At 47.5% G+C, this 20751-nt stretch overlaps 1 protein-coding gene across 8 annotated transcripts in view; it reads left to right on the plus strand.

Moving 5' to 3' along the window:
* EHMT1 (euchromatic histone lysine methyltransferase 1) overlaps positions 1-20751 on the plus strand; it is a 274314-nt gene that overhangs the window by 184607 nt on the left and 68956 nt on the right. Inside the window, exon 1 of one of the 8 annotated variants that reach the window (XM_033077295.2) lies at positions 12171-12267. The exons of 6 other annotated variants lie outside the window; for them this stretch is intronic. In XM_033077295.2, the coding sequence (XP_032933186.1) occupies positions 12262-12267 (6 nt within the window). In that variant the 5' untranslated portion in view covers positions 12171-12261. Of the gene's footprint in view, positions 1-12170; positions 12268-17990; positions 18190-20751 lie in introns of those variants that run through there. One more of the 8 variants, XM_033077291.2, reaches the window with a different exon arrangement.

The raw sequence follows: 20751 nt of genomic DNA on the forward strand, positions 1-20751 counted from the left end.
GGGTTCTGGTTTCCATCCTCTAGCTCATGGATAAGAAAACCACAGAATCCCAGACTGGTTTGGGTTGGAATAGACAATAAAGCTCATCCCATCCCACCCTGCCATGGCAGGGACCCCTCCCACTGTCCCAGGCTGCTCCAGCCCCAATGTCCAGCCTGGCCTTGGGCATGCCAGGGATCCAGGGGCAGCCACAGCTGCTCTGGGCACCCTGTGCCAGCCCTGCCCACCCTGCCAGGGAACAATTCCTGCCCTAAATCCCATGTAAACCTACTCTTTTCAGTTTGAGGCAATTCCCCCTTGTCCAAGGCATCACTGGCACTAAATAATAAAAGTGTTGGTGGGTGCTCCCTGCTTGTGCAGCTCCCTCCTGCTCCTAGTCCTACCTTTGGGTGGGAACAACTTCCCACAGTCCATGGAGTGGCCTGGTCTGATGGGTTTTTTTGGGGCACCTTTGTGGTATCCCAGGGTGGCTGCTCCATCCTGGTCCTGTGGGGAACTTCAGGAGGAGAGGATTCACAATGTAGGCTGCATCTGTATTAAAAGTACAGTTCTTTTCTCCAAGTTTTGTGAGATCATTACTGTTGTTTGTCTGAATGCTGTATTGTGCCTCTTCATGGTTGAGGTTTCCTTTATTTCCTTGCACCTGTAATGTCACAGCACTGAGCATGAGCTTTAAATATAAAATTTGAGCAATTTGGGAGGTCTGAGATGGGGGTGGGGAGGAAGGGGAGGAGTTACTTCCAAAAATCTGGTTAAAAATCAAACTGCTGGATTTTGAGTGACAGTTCAGTCATAGCTGCTTCTCTCTGTTTACTTTTTCTTGGGATTTGGAAACTCACACAGGGCCTGGATGCTGCAGTAGGAGATGGACACCCAAATTTGTGGTGTTTGCTACTGAGTCTTTCTTTAGAGAGAGAACTGGAGTAATACATATTTATATATACATTTTATACATCAAATTGACTGAACAAACTCCTCTTACCAAGTCACTGCTGCATTTTGAGGCAGGTGGAAGAGTTGCCATGGCTGCAGTGATGGTTATTGGGCCTTTTTGAGGTTTCTAGGGCTCAAAAAGATTAAAAAAAAGGAAAAAGAAAAAAGAAAAAAAGAAAAATATTATTTAGATTTAGGGAAACACCACTGACAAAACCCCCCAAAACAAACAAATCTTTATCACATTTCCAATCTTCCATCTCCCCCCAGTTCCAAATGTGCTTTTTAAAGAGTTACAAATGCTTGTTGGCATAGAAACTGCAGAATGGAAGTGAAGCATGCAAATGTAAAAGGAGCCATTCTGCTGAGCAACATGGCCTGAGCCTCTGCAAAGCTGACTGAAATCTTTTACGAGGCAAAGAAAATTGTCCAGATGTTGCTTGAATTATAATGGCACTAAATATTTCAGTTTTTCAATTTACATAAATCCAAAGAGGCTTGAAATGTAGGGAATGCAGCTCCATTTCCAGTGGGCTTTCTTTTCTTATGAAAGAATTTGTAGTCCAAAAATATTGCTAAAATGTGTTTGGCTCCGAGTAGTGCCAAATCCTCATTAAAACATGTGGATATTTCTGTGGTTTAATCTGTTAGAAATGCATTCAGGATCCAGTTATGTTAAATTAAGCAACAATATTGGCCTGGGTGTTGTTTGAAATATTAAATGTGGCAGTCGGAACACCAAGCAAAATGTTTGCACATTTTAATCTCTCGATGAGCAATTTTTAAAATATTTTATTCCAAGGAATGATCAAGTGTGCTTAAAAACTGTCCCTGCTCTCCTCAAGCTGCTTCCTTGCCCCTGCCAGGTCTGTGAGCATCCATCCACCATGGATGGGGAAAGGATTTGTGTTGTGCCAGGAGGATGCTGCTCCCTTTGAGCACCCTCACCTCCCCCTTCCATGCTGTGGAGCTTATGGATACACCCAAAATCCTTGTTGGGAGTGTAAAAACCCAGCATGGCCAGAGAGATTTGTCACCCCAGACTTGCCCTAAGAGTTTTTCCTGCTGATGCTTTGCTTGTTGGTGTTTCCTAAAGAATTCCTGGGACAAAACACCTCTGAACTTGCCTGGCTCCTGGTTATTTTGTCCCTGGCAGGATGGAGCCTCTGTGCTCTACAAGTGCTGTGGCAGCAGGGCTCCTTCCCTGCAGGGTTGCAGGGACACTTTGGCTTGCTGAGGATTTATTTCCTATTTATTCCCCCCCAAGTTGTTAATTGCCCTGTGGTAAGGCAGGTCCTTCTCCCTGCCTTAATGCAGCCATGCCAAGGAGGGACTTTGCAGCTGGGAGTGTGGGAGTGGGTGGCACAGAGAGCCATGAACTCTGCCTGTGCCCTGGGACACGTCCATAATACATGGGATATGGAAAATATCCCTGTGGGAGGCTTTCTAATGGGGCAGGAGAGGCTGTTTGATTTTAAATCTGACACATTGCCAAAGCAATTCTACACTGGTGCCTTTGTAACCCTCATTTAAAGTTAAAAATGAGGGGAGTGGGATATATGGGCAGGTTTTCTAAGTCTTTGGTTTTGGGGCTTTTTGAATTGCATGGCAGCTTGTGCTGCATCAAAACGAGCTTGGAGCAGGATGGTTCTGCCTGTACCTGTGTGTGATTTGATAGCATTCACACCTCTTTGTTGTCAGACATCAAAAGGGTAGGAGGTTGGTAGGCTCAAAATTCAAACAACTTTGACTTTCCCTTTTTAGTATAACGTTCATACTTTTCTGTGGGATAGTTTTGCAGCTTTGTTTTTTTTTAAAAACCCTCCAAACTCTGAACTTCAGTGCAATTTTCTTTATTCTTTTAATTTCAAGCATATGCAAAGTTATATATATTTTTTAAAAAGTCAAGCTATATATATGAAACTATCTGATGATAAATGGGGATGGTTAATGATTCATGATGGAAGAAAGCAAGTGAAAGTACAAGGCACAGTGGAATGGGGTCATTGCTGAAATGTCTTCTGCAAAAACAAATGGGAGTGCTGGGGAGGGCAGGCAGAGCTCCAGAGTGAGAAGGGAATCAGCAGAAATCCCAGTTTAGGGCTGGGTTTGGTGGCTCTGGAATTCACCACATGGAGGGTCCCACCACACAGAGAGGCTGGAGCGTGTCCAGGAAGGGAACAGAGCTGGGGAAGGGGCTGGAGCGCCAGGAGGGCTGAGGGAGCTGGGAAGGGGCTCAGAAGGAGAAAAGGAGGCTCAGGGAAATTCTGGCTCTGCACAACTCCCTGACAGGAGGGGACAGCCAGGGGGTCAGGCTCTGCTCCAGGGAACAGGGACAGGAGAGGGAACGGCCTCAGGCTGGGCAGGGGAGGCAGGGTGGGCACCAGCAGGAATTTCCTCATGGAAATGTTTCTTCAGTGTTGTCAAGCATTGGAACAGGCTGCCCTGGAAGTGTTCAAAAATGTGTCCCCAAAAACTTGGGAACATGGGTTAGTGGTGGCCTGAACAGAGCTGGAGAATGTTGGGATTGATGATCTTAGAGGACTTTCCAACCTTAATGATTCTGTGAACTTTGGGAGGTTTGATTAGGCAATAAAACCTGTTTTTTTTAAGGGGGGTAGCTGGGGCACTCATTGGGCTGTGTGGGCAAGGGGAGGTGTCAGTGCCACCCCCTGTTTTACCCATCAGCTTTATTTTTATTATTTGCTGCAGAAGGATCTTTGTCTTTAAGTTGGGTGCCTGGTTTTGCTGCACTTAATGCTTAACAGTTCATTCTCCATTAGGCTAGGGACAACTGTTTCAAAACTGAATTTTCTGACAGGATGTAATATGTGCTTAAAAGCAAACATCATTAACTGGCAGACAAGTTAGGCCAAGCTTGTAGAAAAATTTTAAGTCTGAAATTAAGGCACTTAAGCCTTGTTGCTGCCTGTACCTCAAGGTAAGCAGCAGCAGAGTCCTTATTCTTAAACTTGCCCCAACAGAAGAGTATGAAAGAATTGGACAGAAAGAAGTGGGATGGAGAGAATAAATTAGAAACAAGTGTGAGGAAATACAGGAGTTAAAAACATGGGAAGAGAGTTTTGAAACACAAGAGGAAACTTTGAACTCTGAGGGACTGGGCATCTGTGCATGTGAACAACTGCAAACAGGAAAAACTGATCCCAAAAATGCTCAAGGGAGGCACTTGGGGATGGAGGTAGGAAGGTGGGAAACAGGTGGGGATGGCAAAGGGCTGGAGGCAAATGCTGCTGGTTGTGTCTGCAGCGGCTGCAGAAGATTTCCTTTAATTGTCCTTCAGGCCAAGGCCTAAAAAGTGATCCAAGGAAGTTCCCTGAGCCCTGAATGGATGGGGTGATGAGTGGGAAGGACTGACCCTTCCTTTCTCCATGGGGAGCATCTCAGAGAGGACAGGGCTCTGCCAGGCTGAGAAACCTGGGTCTGAAGGTCTCTCACAAACCCTGAGAGTGATTGAAGGGAGAGGAAATCGAGCACAACTGCCTGGATGAAGAACCTGTGTGAGTTGGTGTCCCACACTTGTTTTATCTTGTTTTGTCTCAGTGTTGCACTGTCCCCAGTGCCAAAGTACGTGTTTGCATCAGGACAGGTGGCTATTCCAGCTCTGCTGTCCAGTGCAGACAAAACAAAGGATATTTTGACCTTGGGAGCCAGTTAAGATAATTTCCAGTTTGATCCTTCCCAGCAAATCAAGGTGGTATCATTTTAACCTTCATGTAACTCATCTTCAGGTGCCTTTCAGCACAGACGTGGCTTTTGCAGTGAAGACACAGCTTCCATTTAATTCTCAATTATCTGGCAAGAAAGAAATGAGTTGTGCACGGTTAGATTTTGTGTCATGGAAGGCATGAGCTTGGCAGAGTTTGGTTCTTCCTGCAAAATTTGGCTTTCACCTCTAGAAAAATACATACAAAATATTTGATGAATATTTTGGTGAGATATAGGCTGAGTTGACCTTAATTGTGGAAGATCTTGTTGCAATGCAGCTGTGCAAATCAGCACAGCTGGATCCACGGGGAAGTAGCTCTTTAAAACAAAATGAGGGCAACAACCTTCCTTCCTCCCAAGCAGACTGGCTGAAGGTGAAGTCAACTGCTGAGTGCAAGGCAGCATCACTGGGATTGAAATGAGCTGTAAGAACCTGGGAAAAACAAATGGATATGAATCCCTTGATTTACTGGACTGGGTTCCTTCCCTCCTGCAGAGCTAGGCCTGCTGTATAAACACCTGGCAGATATTTAGGCTGCTGTGTACAGATGATGCTGTTGCAGGAAGATTTGTGTGTACTTGTGGGTTTTTTCCTTGTGCATTGCAGTGGATGCAGCCTTGTTTTGTGTTTTTAAAGTCAAACTTTGATTTATGATATCCATTGATTCCCCTTGGGAATGGGGCATGTTTAGATTCACAGAGGGATATGCAGGGCTTTACAGGATCTTCTGCAGTGCTTGTTTCAGTGTGGAGAGGAAGGGGAGTGTTAGATGCAGTTTGAAATGACAGGCACTTAGGGCTGCTTTGGAGTTGATCCTTAACTCTGTTCCTTCTAAAAAGGACTTAGGAAAAAAAAAAATTGGTGCTCCAGGCAGGTCACAGCATATTGGCCTGTAAATATCCAGCCTTGAAGGTTTTCCACACGTCAGGGAAGGGGAATATCAGAGATACTGCAGTGGTGGTGGCAGTACCTGAGGGATATTCCCTTTATATCCACCTGGCTGATGTTATCATAATCTGAGTGGGGCTTTCCCTCCTTCCTTAAGAGAGGGAAAAATGGCAATTCTGCTGCTGGATGGGAATATTGTGCTCAAGGTTCTGAAGCATCTGTGTGTATCTCAGGTACCTGCTGATAGATCTGCTTGAGGAGGAGGGGACAGGACAGCTGTCCCAAGGCTAGCTGGGCAGGGGCTGCCAGGGCCTGGTGAGGGGCAGGGTGCACATCCAGGGAAAAGATCATGAAGGATTTGACATCCTCCCGGGTTTTTGCTTTGAACTGCTGTATCACTAGCCTAAATGAGGGCTCTTTTATTTGGGAGCTTTGCCATCAGTGGATAGTTCTGGGTGTCCTGAGCCCATGGCTGTGGCTCCCAGTGCCCTCCCAGTCAGAGCCCAGCTGCCATGGGATCCTGAGGTCTGGGTGATGTTTGCCTGTGATGCAGCAGTTCTGCTCTGCTCTGCTCTGCTCTCAGAGCCTGGAGAAGGATCAGCCCTGTGGGTGTGAGGAGTGTGCTGTGCTGTGCTGTGAAGATCCCCCTCTGCTCCTGGGGCCTGGCTGGGTATCCTCACTGCTCACAGGCAGGGAATCCTGGAGATGTTTTTTGAAGGGCCATGTTCTGCCCCTGGCTGGTTTTTCTTGGCTTTTGCATGAAGACACTGCTGCAGCTCCATTCCCCAAGTGCAGCAGAGTCATCATCGGAGCTGCCTTGGTGCTCTGGGCCTGGCTTTGGGGCCATGATCCAGCTGCTAAAAGTTTCTTGTGAAACTCCAGAGCTTTCAGCTACCCAGTTAATATCTTACAAAACTGCTGGAGGAAGGAGGAAGGAAAGCTGACTCCAGCAGTCCTTGAGTTTGTTTAACTCCAGTTCAGGAGTGATCAAGGCATTTGGCTTCCTGTTGCGGAAGATAAATACTCAGGATTTATTTGTCTTTCTTATTGCCTGTCTGATTTGATTTGATTTGATTTGATTTGATTTGATTTTATTATTTTATTTTATTTATTTTATTTTATTTTATTTTATTTTCGGTATTATCACCGAATCAGAACAAATGATTTCTTGTTTTCCCTCTGGATGGGGCTGTATGAGAGTGGAGGAGAAACTTCCAAAGGTCCATCATACTTTTGATGCACATTTGAATTCAGCAGAACAGCACTGGGAGGAAGAGCCTGGGCTCCCCTTTCCATAGTGCAAATGGTCTTTTTCTCAGTGTGAAGAACTTCTCCTTGGTAGAATCCTACCTACCCTTGCTTTGCTTCCCAACAGATTCTGGTTGCTGTGGCCAAGAGTGGGCAGAGGAGGAAAGGGGCTGCTGGGCAGACCTTCTGCAAAGTTCATCTTTCCCAATCTCTGGTTCACAGCTCTGAGAGCTGCTTGTTACTGCAGCATTTTGTGGTTTGTTTGGTTTTTTTCTCTAGTGTTTCACTGTATTTTGAGTCCTTCAGTTTAAACTGTTAACAAAATGAAGCTCTGTGCTTCCTTGTGAGGCAAATGAATGGGTTTTATATAGGGGGGTGGGAAGGGGAGAATTGCAGGGAAGTTATTTTTGAAATAGTGGTTTAATTTTTGTTGTGAAACCACTGCCTAATTTTAAAGTGTACTGACCATTTGCCTCTGGAATGTCTGGACATGGGGAGGAGATGTTCTTCTAGAAGAATGGTGTGGATCTCTGTCAGAGGAGTTTAGGCTGGAGCTCAGGGAAAGGTTCTTCCCCAGAGGGTGCTGGCACTGCCCAGGCTCCCCAGGGAATGGGCACGGCCCCGAGGCTGCCAGAGCTCCAGGAGCGTTTGGACAGCGCTGCCAGGGATGGACAGGCTGGGATTGTTGGGGGGGCTGGGCAGGGACAGGGGCTGGGCTGGGTGATCCTGGTCCCTCCAGCTCAGGATACTCTGTGGTTCTAAAAGAGATTTGAAAAACTCTATCTGAATTGGTCACCCAAAATCAGTGTGTTACTCTTGATTTAAAATTTAATTTTTTGTACTGCAGAGCTTTCCTGTGAGCTCGTCAGTCTTAGCCTTGAGCTCCAGAGGCTGTCCTTGCCTCTGTCCTCCAGAATACAGCAAGGCTGTAGTGTTGTGGCTCTGGGAGCCCAAGCAAATAGGATAGTTTAATGCTTTGGATATTAAAATAAATCCCATGAACGCACCCCAAATTCAAACCTGAGTTCAGAGGTATGCAGGCACACCTGGGACTCTCAGCATCCATCAGCTCATTGTCCCTCCCACACCTGCAACAGTTAAATTTGATAGGAAATGGTGTCACCTCCCTCTGTTTCCAGGTTTCCTTTTGTTTGATCCCATCTTTTCACCCAAGCCTTTGCCAGGTGTTTCATGCATCTGCATTAAAACCTCATAGTGGAGCTCATGCCCTTGCCCCAGGGGCTTTGACTTGCAGCCCAGTTATCTGACAAAGCATTTCTAAGGAGCTTCTCAGAATTTATTGCTCTTGTTGGTTGATTCCAATGTGTCTGACTCCTTTTATGAGTCTGGCCTGTGTTCTGGTGTCACAGATTCACCCACATGGCATCCACCCACTTTCAAACTTGGCATTGGGCACAAAGAGCTCCTTAGTGATTGCAAGGTCACTGTTCTGCATAAATATTTCCCCTCCACTCCAAAAACATGTTGGTTAAGGGAATATCAGACAGAGGGAGAAAATACTGATGTGTTTGTTCCATACATTATGTGGTTTGGGGTCTTCTGGTTGTTTTGAAATAATGGAGGATTTTATTCAAGGGAACTTGAGGTGCTCAGACTTCACTGGAATTTAAATTTGACTCATCTCATATGGGCTGTCCAAACACTTTCCTTGCTGGCCCAGCTAAACCAGTAAATCAGCAGCTGAGCATGACTTCACATCAAGTTCTCCTGTACCCTGTCCCTCTGCTCCATACATTTGTGAAGGACCACTCCAGAAATTTTTGGCAGTTAATTCTCCAAACCTTGATTTTCTCATCTGCAAAAGCAGATGCATTAATATTGCCTACTAGTCCCATCTTTTATTATAAATTGCTTTATAAAGTCCTAATTATTGTTAGAATCCTAATTATTGTTAGAATATCTCTAAGCAAATCACCATGTTTCTATCGGGTTCTTTTTTACCTGGTGATGTTTAGATGTTTTTTCAGTATTTGCTCTGCTTTTGATCAGGAAGAACTAGATGGCTTTTCTTGGTCTTCCCCCAGAATTCATTCAACAGTCTCCAAAACCCTTTCAGACTGTGGCATTGGTTGGAATAAAAGTCAGTAATTACAGTGCTTGGGAAAGGATGCACATTGTTGGTAGTCTGGGGGATTTGTTTCCAGGATTCCTTGACAGCAGCAAGATTGGAACCTTGAGCTGGTGGTGCTGAATGCTCTTCAAGCCAATGTATTGAAAAAAGATTTAATTTTTCAAGCTTGAGGGCAAGACCCTGTGGGTGTTCTGCTGGACATTTGCAAGGTTTGGGGGTTTTATGGTGCTTTTTGTTTCCAGATTGATTGGTCCTACTGTGGGCATGATGAAGAGGAGAGCAAGGCTGCTCTATCAGGAAATTCTCTTTGGAATACCTGGAATGTTGGAGTCCAAGGCCTGAAATGTGAAGCATCCACAGTTCATATCAGATTTAGTGCTGGCCACTGGCTCCAGTAACAACTCTGGGGTTCTCCAGGAGCAGGGAATGGTGAGGTTTGTCCCTTATGTGGAGGAAGGAGGATTTTCTTCCTCCTATCACCTCCTGTTTGTGCACTCCCAGTGATCCTAAGAGGAACAGGGGGAGTTTGGAGCTCTGCTCCCGTGGATGTGAAGGTCACCTTCCCAGGTAGAGATTGCGTCCCAGCTCAGCCCAGGCTGCTGGGAATGACCTGTGTGCTGAGCAGGCCTTGGAGGGTGTGTTTGAGGAGCCACAATTCCATCTGCTGTTCTCGTGTCTGTTTTTGCTGTATCTGATGGATTTGTGAGAGGTGCTGAGCTCTTGACAGAGGCTCTGAAGGGTGGGGGCACTGACTCCCTTTGTAAATGACCTATGGATAACTCAGCTCTGACACTTGCCCTCTCTCCTGTTTCATGCCCTCACAGAGAGGTTGTGTGTCACTGCTTTAGGATTTACTGCCTTCCCTGGGAGGATCTGGTGGGAGTGGATCTGGGAGAAGAGTTATGGCTGCACAGAAGGTCTGGCTTCCCACTTCCCTACTGCTTGTCTTGGGGAAAAGTTTGGCTGCCAAAATACATCTACAAGATGTTACCACCTTTGTTTGTTATGAAGCTTGTGTTGACTCTTCAGCCTGTGTTGGAGGCAGGTGTGTTTGAGCTGTGTGTCCTTGGGAGTGATGTGGCAGGAGCAGGACAGGATTTTCCTCTTAGGTTACTCCACCATCCCTAGCCCAGGATAAGGAAATCACTCTGGATTTTGCTGGTTTTTTCTACCTGTCCCCAAGGAAACAATATAAATGCTGTGAGTGTGTATCCATTGAGGGAAAATGGGATTTTTAAATAGTAATGAACTCTGGTTTTCCCTTAGTGCAGCAAACCAATGGTTCATTAGTGAAATACATTAATAATTCTCTTATGAACCCTGTTGGTAGGTGAATCTGCTTTAATTCCTTTGTATCAGCAAGGGCTTCAGGTATGGATGTCTTCGTTACCTAAAATAAAAAAAGGGAAGAAAGCAATGCTTGCAAATTGGCCTTTGTTTCCAAGGAAACAAATTTGACATGCTTGAGCTGCGCGAGATGCAAACACCGCTCGATTCAGCAGACATGCCTCGGGATTTTATGGTCTGAGTATTATTTTTAAACTACCTCCAATTTCCAGACAGGGCAGAGGATGGGAATAGAATTTGTTGGCAGGGTTTATCAATCTGTGCTTAATGAAGGCACTGGGTGGTGTCTGGGATTGCCCAGTGTGGCGTGGAGGGAAATGATCCTGCACTGGGATCCTGATGAAGGTCCCTGGGAAGGGACAGCCTGGGGTCAAGTGGCCTTTGGTGACCTCCTTCAGCACGAGGAGAGGTCTGAGCAGAGCTCAGCACGCTGAAGTAATGTGGTTTATCCTGGGTCACTTTAATCAAATGTTTTGTGCTCTAAAAATATTTCAGTAAAAAGCAGCTCGCCAGTGCTCGGTGTGCCAGGCTGCCTGGCGCTCCCCAGGCGGACACGGGCCCAAAGAATTTGCTAAAAAGCTGTGGCTTGGTGTTGAGGACTGGGCTGAATTGATCAGGGAAGGGATGAGGGAACAACATCATGAGTTGTTTGCGTAGTGCATCTGGCACAGATGTGCTGGGGCCTGATGGAAATCTTGGCTTGAACTTGGCTTGTGGTGCTGTACAGAACGGCTGCAGCGTTGTTGTGATTGCCTTGGAAGTTTTGTTTGTGAAAAAAGCTGGTTTGGTGTTCAGCTGCCACCCTGGTGTTTCCTGAAACACTGTGTTGATAAAGTCACTTGTTTTATTTCTGAATTTTCCTCCAACTCCAGCCCTGGAGCAGACAGTGCTCGTGTTCCACGGGAAGCGAACATCGCTCTGCAGAGCACTCACAATTCACAGATTTCAACATCCAGAGTCAGTTTTGGCCTGGGCCCAGCGTGAGGAACTTTCTTGGGATTGAATAACCAATTTTTGCCCTGGCAAAGCTTTACTTTTGCACCAACTGTCTTTGCTTTCTGGGGTAGTTCAGTGAGCTGGAAGGGATCAGTAGGAGACATGCAAAAGATATGTGAGGAAATAAAAGTTTTTAAGGAATAGTCAAGCTCTGCATGCACGTCACTCAGAGTATTCAGGGCTTTTTTCTCCAAATGTGCTCCAACATTGTGTGTCTTTCATATTTTGTTGTTTGAAAACCTGGGAAGGATTTAAAAAAAATCCTCTATTAATTCTTCCTTGAAACAGTCCTACTGTGTCGAGGGGACAAGGCAATGATGGAGGAATTTCAGGGCTGATGAGTGAAAAACAAACCTCTCTTAAAATTCAGGTCCTTAGGAAAGCATAGCATGAAGTGTGTTACACTGTTCCCTCTCTTTCATCCTGTGTTTAACTTTCTTGCAAATGGAGTTAAAATAACCTTCAAGGAGTTCAAGGTAGGCTGGGGTAGGTTTAGCTTTAAGATGGCTGGGAAGCACTATTTACATTGCCAGCTAAAAGCCTTGCTTGAAGCCCGTTGAGGGAAAGAATAATATTAATGGCATTTCATGAAAATATTGTAATTTGTGGAAGGCCCAGAGTGACAAATTGGCTGGTTTGAATGTCACTGGGAAATGCTCTTTTTGCACAAGGCTTGCCTGAGACAGGATTTTCCTTGCTTTTGTTCTAAAACGAGATGCTTGCTGCCTCAAAATGCCTGTGATCCCTGCAGCGAGAGCTTCGCCTCCTTGACAAGAGGATGGGAAGAGGAAGGTTGGCCAGATCAGGATGAATCCTGCATCTTTTTTTCTTTCCCCCTTTTTTTTTTTTTTTTTTTTTTTTGCTAATGACACTTCCTTATGCTTACATTTCATTAAAGCTCTGAAATGGCTGAAGATCAGCCCGTACTGAGCATGCTCCGGGGTGGAGGCTGCACCCATGGAGTGAGATGGATTTGTGGCTGGAGCAGGGATAGGCCTGGAGTCAGGACCTGGAGGGACCCGCAGCCAGGATGGAGGTAGGGCAGATCCATCGGTTCCTTGCCGTGCCCCTGGGCTGGGGCAGCCAGGAGACCGGATGGAGTGCAAACTGTTGGAATTGATTCAAAAGCAGCGTAGTTAAACCACTGACACGAGATGGCTTCAAACGCTTCCTGCGGATCCGCGGGGAGGGGTTTGGAATCCTGACCTTCGCTGGCTGGCGGGCCTGCCTGGAGAAGGGACCTGTGCAATGTCAGGGTGGTGACATGAGGTGACAGCAGGCAGGGGCTGCAGCCAGGGCTGAGCCTTCATATTGGCAGGCACGTGATTGCGTCTCATCGTGGGCTCGGGCGCTAATTATTATTAATGGGGAGCCTCGTGGGGCTCAGACCTGCTCTGAGCCTTTAAACCCAGATCTGGCTGGGATTGCAGGAGGCTGAAAGAGTGTTAAACTCAAGCTCCCCTCTTTCAGACTTATTTTGCATTCCAGTAATGGCAAACAAACCTTGCCATATCAGGTCCTCCAAACTGGCATGGAGAGGAGGAATATGCACGTTTATTCCTTTGGCTGAGAGATTTGTCTGTGCTTCTTGCAGGGGTTTAATGTGTTGGTGGGTGGGTTTGGGGGAAGGCAGTGTGAGTTGTGCTCGGTTGGACTCTTGGATTTCACCCGTGGTTGCCAGCTTTTTACAAGGAATGTGTGAGCACCAGCAGGTATGTGCTGCACGAGCCGATTGACTCCAGTTTCTGTACAAGCACGCTGTGGTGGTGAGGTGCCAATAAAACATTTACATTGGCTCTGGATGTTTGTGTTAGCGAGGTGTAGGGGAGCTCTGGGTTGCTGTGGAGCAGGGGGACATCAGCTCTGTCTGACCTGTCCCCTCACACATGGGAGGTGTGGCACCGGTACAGCCTGGCTGTAGATACAGGTAAGGTTTGCTCTATCAGCACTGTGAATCCCTGGGTGGTACAGAGTTCTTGTGTTTGACCTTCTGAGCAGAAATCTCTGTGATCACAGGCTGGCTGTGTGCTGTATGGTAGATCAGCTCTTCCTTCAGGGCACCTCTGGCCACTTTTCACAGCACTGTTCAGGGGGTGACTGGCATAGATTTGGTTTTATTGCTGTGTCCCAAGTGATGGGCATTGTGCATGATGAGTCATTTCATTACCTAAAGTAACTTGCCTGTTTATTGCCTGCTTCCATCTGTCTGGTGAACCCAACTCTTCCTCGGTGCTTTCTGGGCCTGTTTTGCTACATCAGCCCTGTGCTGAGCTGGTGACCAGCTTGCTTACTGGGCTGGCTTTTGTGTTCCCTGCATAAAATCCTGCTGGAGCCCGGCTTGCTGGCCAGGCAGAACTTCTCCTACTCTTTAATGATCACTGGCTTGTTTATGGCTGGATGAATGCACAAAAGAGAAGTGTTTCTGTAAAACAAACAGCATTGTGATTGTACAGTGAGAGGGAAAAGGGCTTGATTTTCTTTGGCTCAGATGGGGGCTGCCTTTATGGCTTTGGCAGGATTCACCCCTGTGGCTTTTCCTCCTTGTGTGACTGTGGCAGTGGAGGCGATCTCAGCCTCAAGTTTTCATGTAGGGCCTGGTTCCCTTGATGAGAAATAAGACTTAATGAGTTTCAGCTGCTGGAAACCCACTGTGTGCTCATTCCTATTGTGCTGTGGGAAGGTGTAAGGTAGCCTTAAAGACCCACTGCCACCTTATGGCAGTTGCTGAGAAGCAGCGTCTGTGGAGCCAATTCTGTACACACATCATGCTCGCTCTATTTCTCTGCTCCTCTTAACCAGGGATATTTGCATGGAGGCAGGAGCTTTGTTTTTACTGAGCTCATCTGCTCCTTCTGTTCCTTGCAGAAATTTGATAAAGTCAGCAGGATGGCTGGGAGAGCCGTCAACAGGCGCTGCTCCATAGGAGCTCATGATCTGGGGAGAGACACAAAGGCCTCGTGGAGCACTGATTCTCCTCCAGTGAAGAACTTGATGTTGTTTTCAAGTCAGTGCCTTAATCCTTAAAAGAAATAGGTGTGAGGTCAAAGAACAGGGCCACGCTGAACACGTGAGGCTGGTTGGCAGGATCTCCAGCGCCTGTTGCAGCAGGAGGAGGATGGAATGTGCACGGCCATTTTCCCAGCCTGCTGCTGGCAGGGCACTGCAGGATGGCTTTGCACTCACAAATGGGGCCACTGTCCCCAAATAAACCAATAAAACATTGTTCTGTGGAGCAGTGAGAGTGCTGGAAGCATGAGCCTGCTCTCTGTGCTGGGGGTAGAGAATGCTGGATTTAGGACCCTTCTCCAGCGAGGCTGTGTTTGTACTCTAGGAGCTCTTGATATGCCATAGCTGAATGAAGGGGAGAAATGGTGGATTTAAAGCTCCAAAATAGAAGGAGCTGTGGTTACTGTAAGTTAAAGCTGAAGGAATTTATAATTGGGAAACTGTTAGGAATACAGTATGTTCTAAATTACAGCTGTCTGGCCAATATGCTGCTAAATAAAGTTCTAGGATTGCCCTGTAAATGAAATATTCAAACGCATATTCTTATCAAAACATAGCAACATCTCCCAGAGAGCTCAATCTCAATAGCTATCCAAGAGGATCTTTTTTCTTTTCCTTTTTTTTCCTTTTCAGTGTATATGATTTACTCAGTGCAGCATCCTTGTTTTCTATTAAGTAAAAACAGTTTTTCAGCTCTGCTGGGGAAAAGGGGGAGGAAAGGAGATGGCTTGGAAGCTTTGGGGGAATAAAACCAGGTCTTGAAAGATATGGAAAGTTCTGATTCCAAAAGATGCATTAATGACTGCCTGTTACTTCAAAGCTGTTACCTGAACCTGGAGGTGGACATTGAATGGTGATGAGGATGGATACCCAGTGTGTCCTGGGACATTCTGATTAAGGAAATGTTGTATTTATCAGTTGAAGAGCAAAATGAGCTTTTGAATAGCTTGTGGTGAAGCTGGAGAATGGTTTGTAGCAGTGCAGAAACAATCAGGATTCCAGCAGAAATGCTCATCTCATACCCAAAGCCCTTCAGCTTTTGGGATTACTTCCGAGGAGGCTGAAAGGGAGCATCAGATTTGATCAACTGGAGGGTCTGCAAGAAGAGGAGCCTGATGGAAAAAAAGGAAATAAGGAAAACCCTCTAATTTGCAGAGTTAAGTACTGTTCTTCCTATAAAAGAAAAACTTCCCTTTGCTTCCCACTTGGGCTTCCCCTGCAAGAGAGCTGTGAAAATGCTGGACTTAATGGTGTCATTAAGCAAGAGTCCTGAGGAACCTGGTGTCCTTGGTGAAGGGAGGTGTTTGTGCTGCTCCCTTCCTCCTGAAAATGTGGGATTTCTGAAAGGGGTGTTTGAGCCTTCAATTAGAGAAGGGAGGCCGGAGAGATGTGTAGTGAAGACACCCTGTAATCTGTGGGGAGTGTTTGGGTGTTGGGCATGGTGGGAAGGCTGCTGGAGAGAGCTTGGGTTAAATAAAGGGCAAAGCTTCCCAGGGCACAGGCCTGTTCTCATCCTCCATCATCAGCAAAACCTCTTGCACAGCCAGCCTGGAAGAAGGACTGTGCCTGCTGGTGTGCAGCACCCGAGCCCTGCCAAGGGGGACAGGGGGGTCCTGGGCAGGAGGCACCTCTCCCACTGCCAATGGCTGTGCCCTGGAAGCTTCTTGCTCCTTTTGGATGACATAAATGTAAGGTTTCACTGACTGACACCCAGGCATCCCCTGTGGCAGAGATGCTGCTACGGCACCAATCGATCGCTTTACTCAAGTTGGTTGTTGAAACATCTGCAGTGCCCTGATGAGCTCTGCTTTTTCCTTTTTGTTTCTAAACAGTGTTTAGTGCTTTCAAAGGTGGCCATGAGATGTGAAAAGCATCTCTGGTAGCATCTGCTCTCAGTGTATATTAACCTCAGCAGTGAAACAATGTCTTGGTGTGAGATGCAGTGGGGAGGCTGCGGCTGTGCCGCCGTTCTCCGGCGTTATTTTATCTTAGAAAGGGAATGTTGACTGTGGTGGATCATTGACACTGCCTTGTTAATATCTTCGTTTCTATTTCTGGGCTTTTAATGAAAGCTTGGTAATTTCATGCTGCAAGGAAGGGCAGCACATCAACTGTTTTAAAGCCATCTTTGGTTGAAATACAGTAATCTTTTGATGCAGTGGATAATGCAACTTCTGTCTGCATAGCCAGGGTTTGTTGCTTTTGTTTGGGGATTTTTGAATTGTCTTTAAATGAGTTACCTCTACACCTCTCAGGGACTGAGAGAAAGGCCAGGAAAATCTCATTTTGTGTATATTAAAACTTAGATTCACATCAAACGAAAACCCAGTGGGTGAAGAAGAGCGATCCTTTCTTATACTGTCACCTCAAATAGTCCTTGCCTGTGAATTTCAATCATCTCGATTTAGCCTTGTGTGTTTTAACTGTTTAGTAGTGAAACTTCTCCAGCGTGTGGAGAGGAAAACAACATCCTCATAGCCGAGGGAGAACTGTAGCAGCTCTTTGCTGCTTTAATTATTGCAACTCTGCAAATGTGCCTGGCCACGGTGGTGAAAGCTGCTGGGACTGGAGGGAAACGTGTCTTGTGGATGTTTCCAGCCTGGCAGGGCTGGCCATGGCTGTTGTGCTGGGCAGGGGCAGACATCATCCCCGGCCTTCTCCAAACCTCCCTATGGATTTGGATGGCTTTTTCCTCCCTCCAGTGCAGGCTGCTCCCTGCCCTCGCCAGCTCACTGTCACACATTACACTCCAGTCTTCACTGGAGTTTCTACTCTTAAGGAGAAGTCTCTGAAGGAGGACGCTCTCTGGTGCTCCCCTCTTTTGGAAAGCTGTTTTTCCTTAGGCCAGGAGCACACGGGTGGTGCCACGGGGCCATGTCGGAGTTTCCTCTTCCTTCTGGCTTCTTCCCGAGGCTGCTCGCCACCCTCCCCCTGCTCGGGGGGAGGTTCTCCAGCCTGACACCCGGCTCCAGCAGCCTCTGCTCCTGCCTCCCATAAATGCCAGTCTTCCTTGAATGCCTTCCAGCCTAGCTCTGCTTACAGATGTTCCTGTGAGCTGTTCTGGCAGTTTTACTGGGAGCCTGAGCAGATATGAAGGTTGCCAAGAGTTTGTGCTTAATTGTGAAGTGGAACAGAGACAAACTACTTTTATTTTGAAGCTAAAATTTCTTCTGTTATCTTGCTGGCTGGGCCAGCAGTATTGTAGGGTTTGACATAGGCTGAGCTTACAGCTCCTGCACCTCGTAGTGAACTATCCCTTCATTAGGGTGAGGATGAGGATGGATCCATGAGGATATCCCTTCATTCCATTCCCCCCCTGCTTTTCCATGACTGTGTTTGTGATGCCCTTTCAAAGTCGCTTGTACCAGGTCAGGTTAGTAATCCCCAAAGTGAAAACGATCTCCCTTTCAGATCAGCAACTCGGATCTCGAAGACACTGTCTTGGACACTGCTCACTGCATCAGCTTAACCCATGTGCCTTCATCCCAGCTCTCAGAGGTCGGGGGCTTTGTTGAGCACAACAAAATCAGCCTGGGGACATCCCCAAGCCACTCAGATCCCTCCCTGTCCCTCCTGCCTCTCCTTTTCCTACGGGCAAGTGCTACTCTTGAAGGCCACGAGACAGCACTCTGGTTTAAAAAGCTTTCTCTTTTTTTCAGGGGAGTGATCAGTTTTGAGGCCTGGCGCCCTGTCAGAAAGTTGACAGATGATCTGCATTACCGGTGCGTCCCCGGGATGCCCGGGATAATCGCGCTCCAATGGACGCCCTGGAGCCGGCAGGTTCTCTGTGAAATGGCTGCAGTGGAGGGAGCAGTGAAATGGGCTCTTCTGGGCATGCTCACTCTGTAGAGGGAGCTTTATCACATGAGCAGAAACTGAATCACTGCTCATGAGGATCTGGAATATGCAACTCTTGGAGTCTTCACCAGAAGAAGACAACAGCTGCCCGCAGGTACCGCAGGGTCCGTCCACCTCCCGTGCCTGGCGAGGCCCTGGCAGGGCAGGCTGCGTCCTGCTGGGGAAGGAGAAGCCTGGAGAGGAGGAGCAGAGGCCGGGGAAGCATGGCCGGGGTTGTTTGTTTCATTTGTTTGGATATTCCTGCGTGTGGCTGCCCCTGCACGGGAGGGCAGGCGGGCAGGGATGGATCCTGTCCTGCAGGGATGGCCCTGTCCTGCAGGGATGGCTCGTCCTGCAGGGATGGATCCTGTCCTGCAGGGATGGCCCTGTCCTGCAGGGATGGCTCTGTCCTGCTGGGATGGACCCGTCCTGCAGGGATGGGTATTCCATACTCCATGGGCTCAGCACCCGGCATCGCCGCCCCCAAACCTTGGGCTTTGTTTCCTCGTGCCTTCGTTTATGTCCTGGGGTGGGGAGGCTTGCTTGGGATTGGTTTGGTTTTGGGTTTTTTTTGGGGGTTTTTAGGATTTGTTTGTGCTTTTTAAGTGTGAAATTTCTGGAGAATTCTCCAAGGAGACCTCCCTGCTTGTAGCTCTTAGAAGAAAAAGGAGCAAAGCCTGGGGTGCCTGAGCTACTCGAAGACTGAACTTCTCCAGGGGAGGAGAGGGCCTGTGGCCACATGGCACCTCCTCACCGGGTCTCTTTCGACAGCCTCTGCCTAGGGCTCACTTGGGTGGAGGCCAGAGCCAACAATATTTTACCAGGAAGAAACAATCCTTTTTATTTTGGGGTGACTTCCTCCCCTCTCTCTTCTTCTTTTTATTTTTTTTTTCATAGTAGCAATCCAAGGAAACAGCTGATATAAAGGAAACATCCCTGGCTGATTTCATGGCAGGAGGTCCATGCCTGCAACATATTTTAAAACTCAGCCCCCTGGCTCTGTCCTTGTGATTTTTTTTTTTTTATTTTTTTTTTACTCTGTGATTTGTGTTACATGCAAGAACTCTGTTGGCTGCCATAGACCTCGATGAGATTTGGGATGGACACAGAAGGCCCCAGGGCTGTGGAAGGCACAGACATCCCTGCAGAACACTGGCCTGCACTTGCTGTGCTCCAGGAAGACCCTCAAGCTGCAATGCAGACACAATATTGAATTTTCAATCAAGGAGCAAGATGTGAAGGTGGCATTTAAAAGATTAGGGAGTTTACACAGCCAGTCTGTGATACCTAATCAAAATATCTGTCGTGTCTCCACTGGACTATAAATATGCTCATTGTTCATCACCCAGAAGAAAAGGAAAAGGCATCAGAAGTCATGAGGAGAGAGATGAGATTTCTCTTTAACAGTGAAGAGCTGGGGCCTTGACCTCCTGCCTGAGCAGCTCCAGCCAGGGAGAAAATGGACTTTGTGCTTGATGAAGGCTGAGGAGACAGCCAAAAACACACTGAGGTGTGAGAGGTGTGCTCCTCTGTGGTGGTGACCACGGTGACACCGGTGTGGCACTGACCGAAAGCGCCCAGCGCTCTGTCCCTGCCAGCTGGGGCCCTTTGGAAGCGTCTGCAGGGATGCAGAAAAGCCTGACCTACTTTGGAGGGAAGAGAGCTGCCGACGTCTGGGCTTGGCACTGCTTCTCAGCAAGGGTTAAGAGCCCAAAGTGGGGCCTTTGGGTCCTGGTTTTATTCTGTTTCATGTATTTAACTGACTGTGCAGTGCCAGCACGAGCTCTTGCCCTCGTCCCAGATCATGTTTGGGTAGAACTGGGCTCTGTGGCACACATGGGGCACAATCCTGCACATCTGTGAGACCACCCCTTGGCAGGGGGCAGAGGCAGCTCCATGACCTGGCTTCCCTGAGCTCTCCCATGTGGTGCCATCTCCTAAGGAAAGAGGATTGTGTGCACCTCTTGCAATGGCAGTGAGTTGTTTTATTCAGGAAAACAAGGAGTTTTAAGGAGTTTTACTCTCCTGGCCAGCTGGTTTGGGGGAGGGCTGGCTTGGTTCCTGCTGCTCCTCTTTGTTTTCCTTTTGCTGCTTGTCCGTGAAGTTTTTCCTTCTCACCTTCCTGCTCCTGGAGCTGAGAGTGGTCGAGGAATGGTCGCAGCGGGAGAGTGACCGTGTGTTGGGGTCAGCCCGAAGGCTGGGGGCACTGATGGCGTGTGCTCCCTGCTTGCAAGCCTTGGAGGACCATATGTTCCTGCAGTGACATGGAATGTCAGTGATTTGGAAACAAATCCCGGAGTTTATAATCCTCAACTCCCATTTTCAGCCAGTTATTTTTTCTGACTCCTCCGAATTCAGAGTTTTGACACCTCTCTTTGCAGACCCTTATGGCCCCTCGTATTTCCAGTGGGATTTGTCCCTCTTGTGCCTGTGTGAGCTCCTTGGTCTCTTGGGTGCAGGATACGTGTCTGGCTTTGCTGTAGGGTGGTGTTGGTCCTGGAGGGGGGCAGAGGAGGAGGGCAGCCTGCCAGGATTTACAGTAGTCAGGAAAGCAGCAGGAGTGAAGCTCTCAAACTGTACAAGCTAATTGGAAATCATCCATTAGAAAAAAGAAAAGGAAAATATAGAAGAAGAGAAAATGTTGAGCAAGCTATTAAAAAATTTCCTGGACTCCAAC

Source organism: Catharus ustulatus, chromosome 21 (genome assembly GCF_009819885.2).
Source record: "Catharus ustulatus isolate bCatUst1 chromosome 21, bCatUst1.pri.v2, whole genome shotgun sequence".
NCBI classification, from domain to species: Eukaryota; Metazoa; Chordata; class Aves; order Passeriformes; family Turdidae; genus Catharus; species Catharus ustulatus.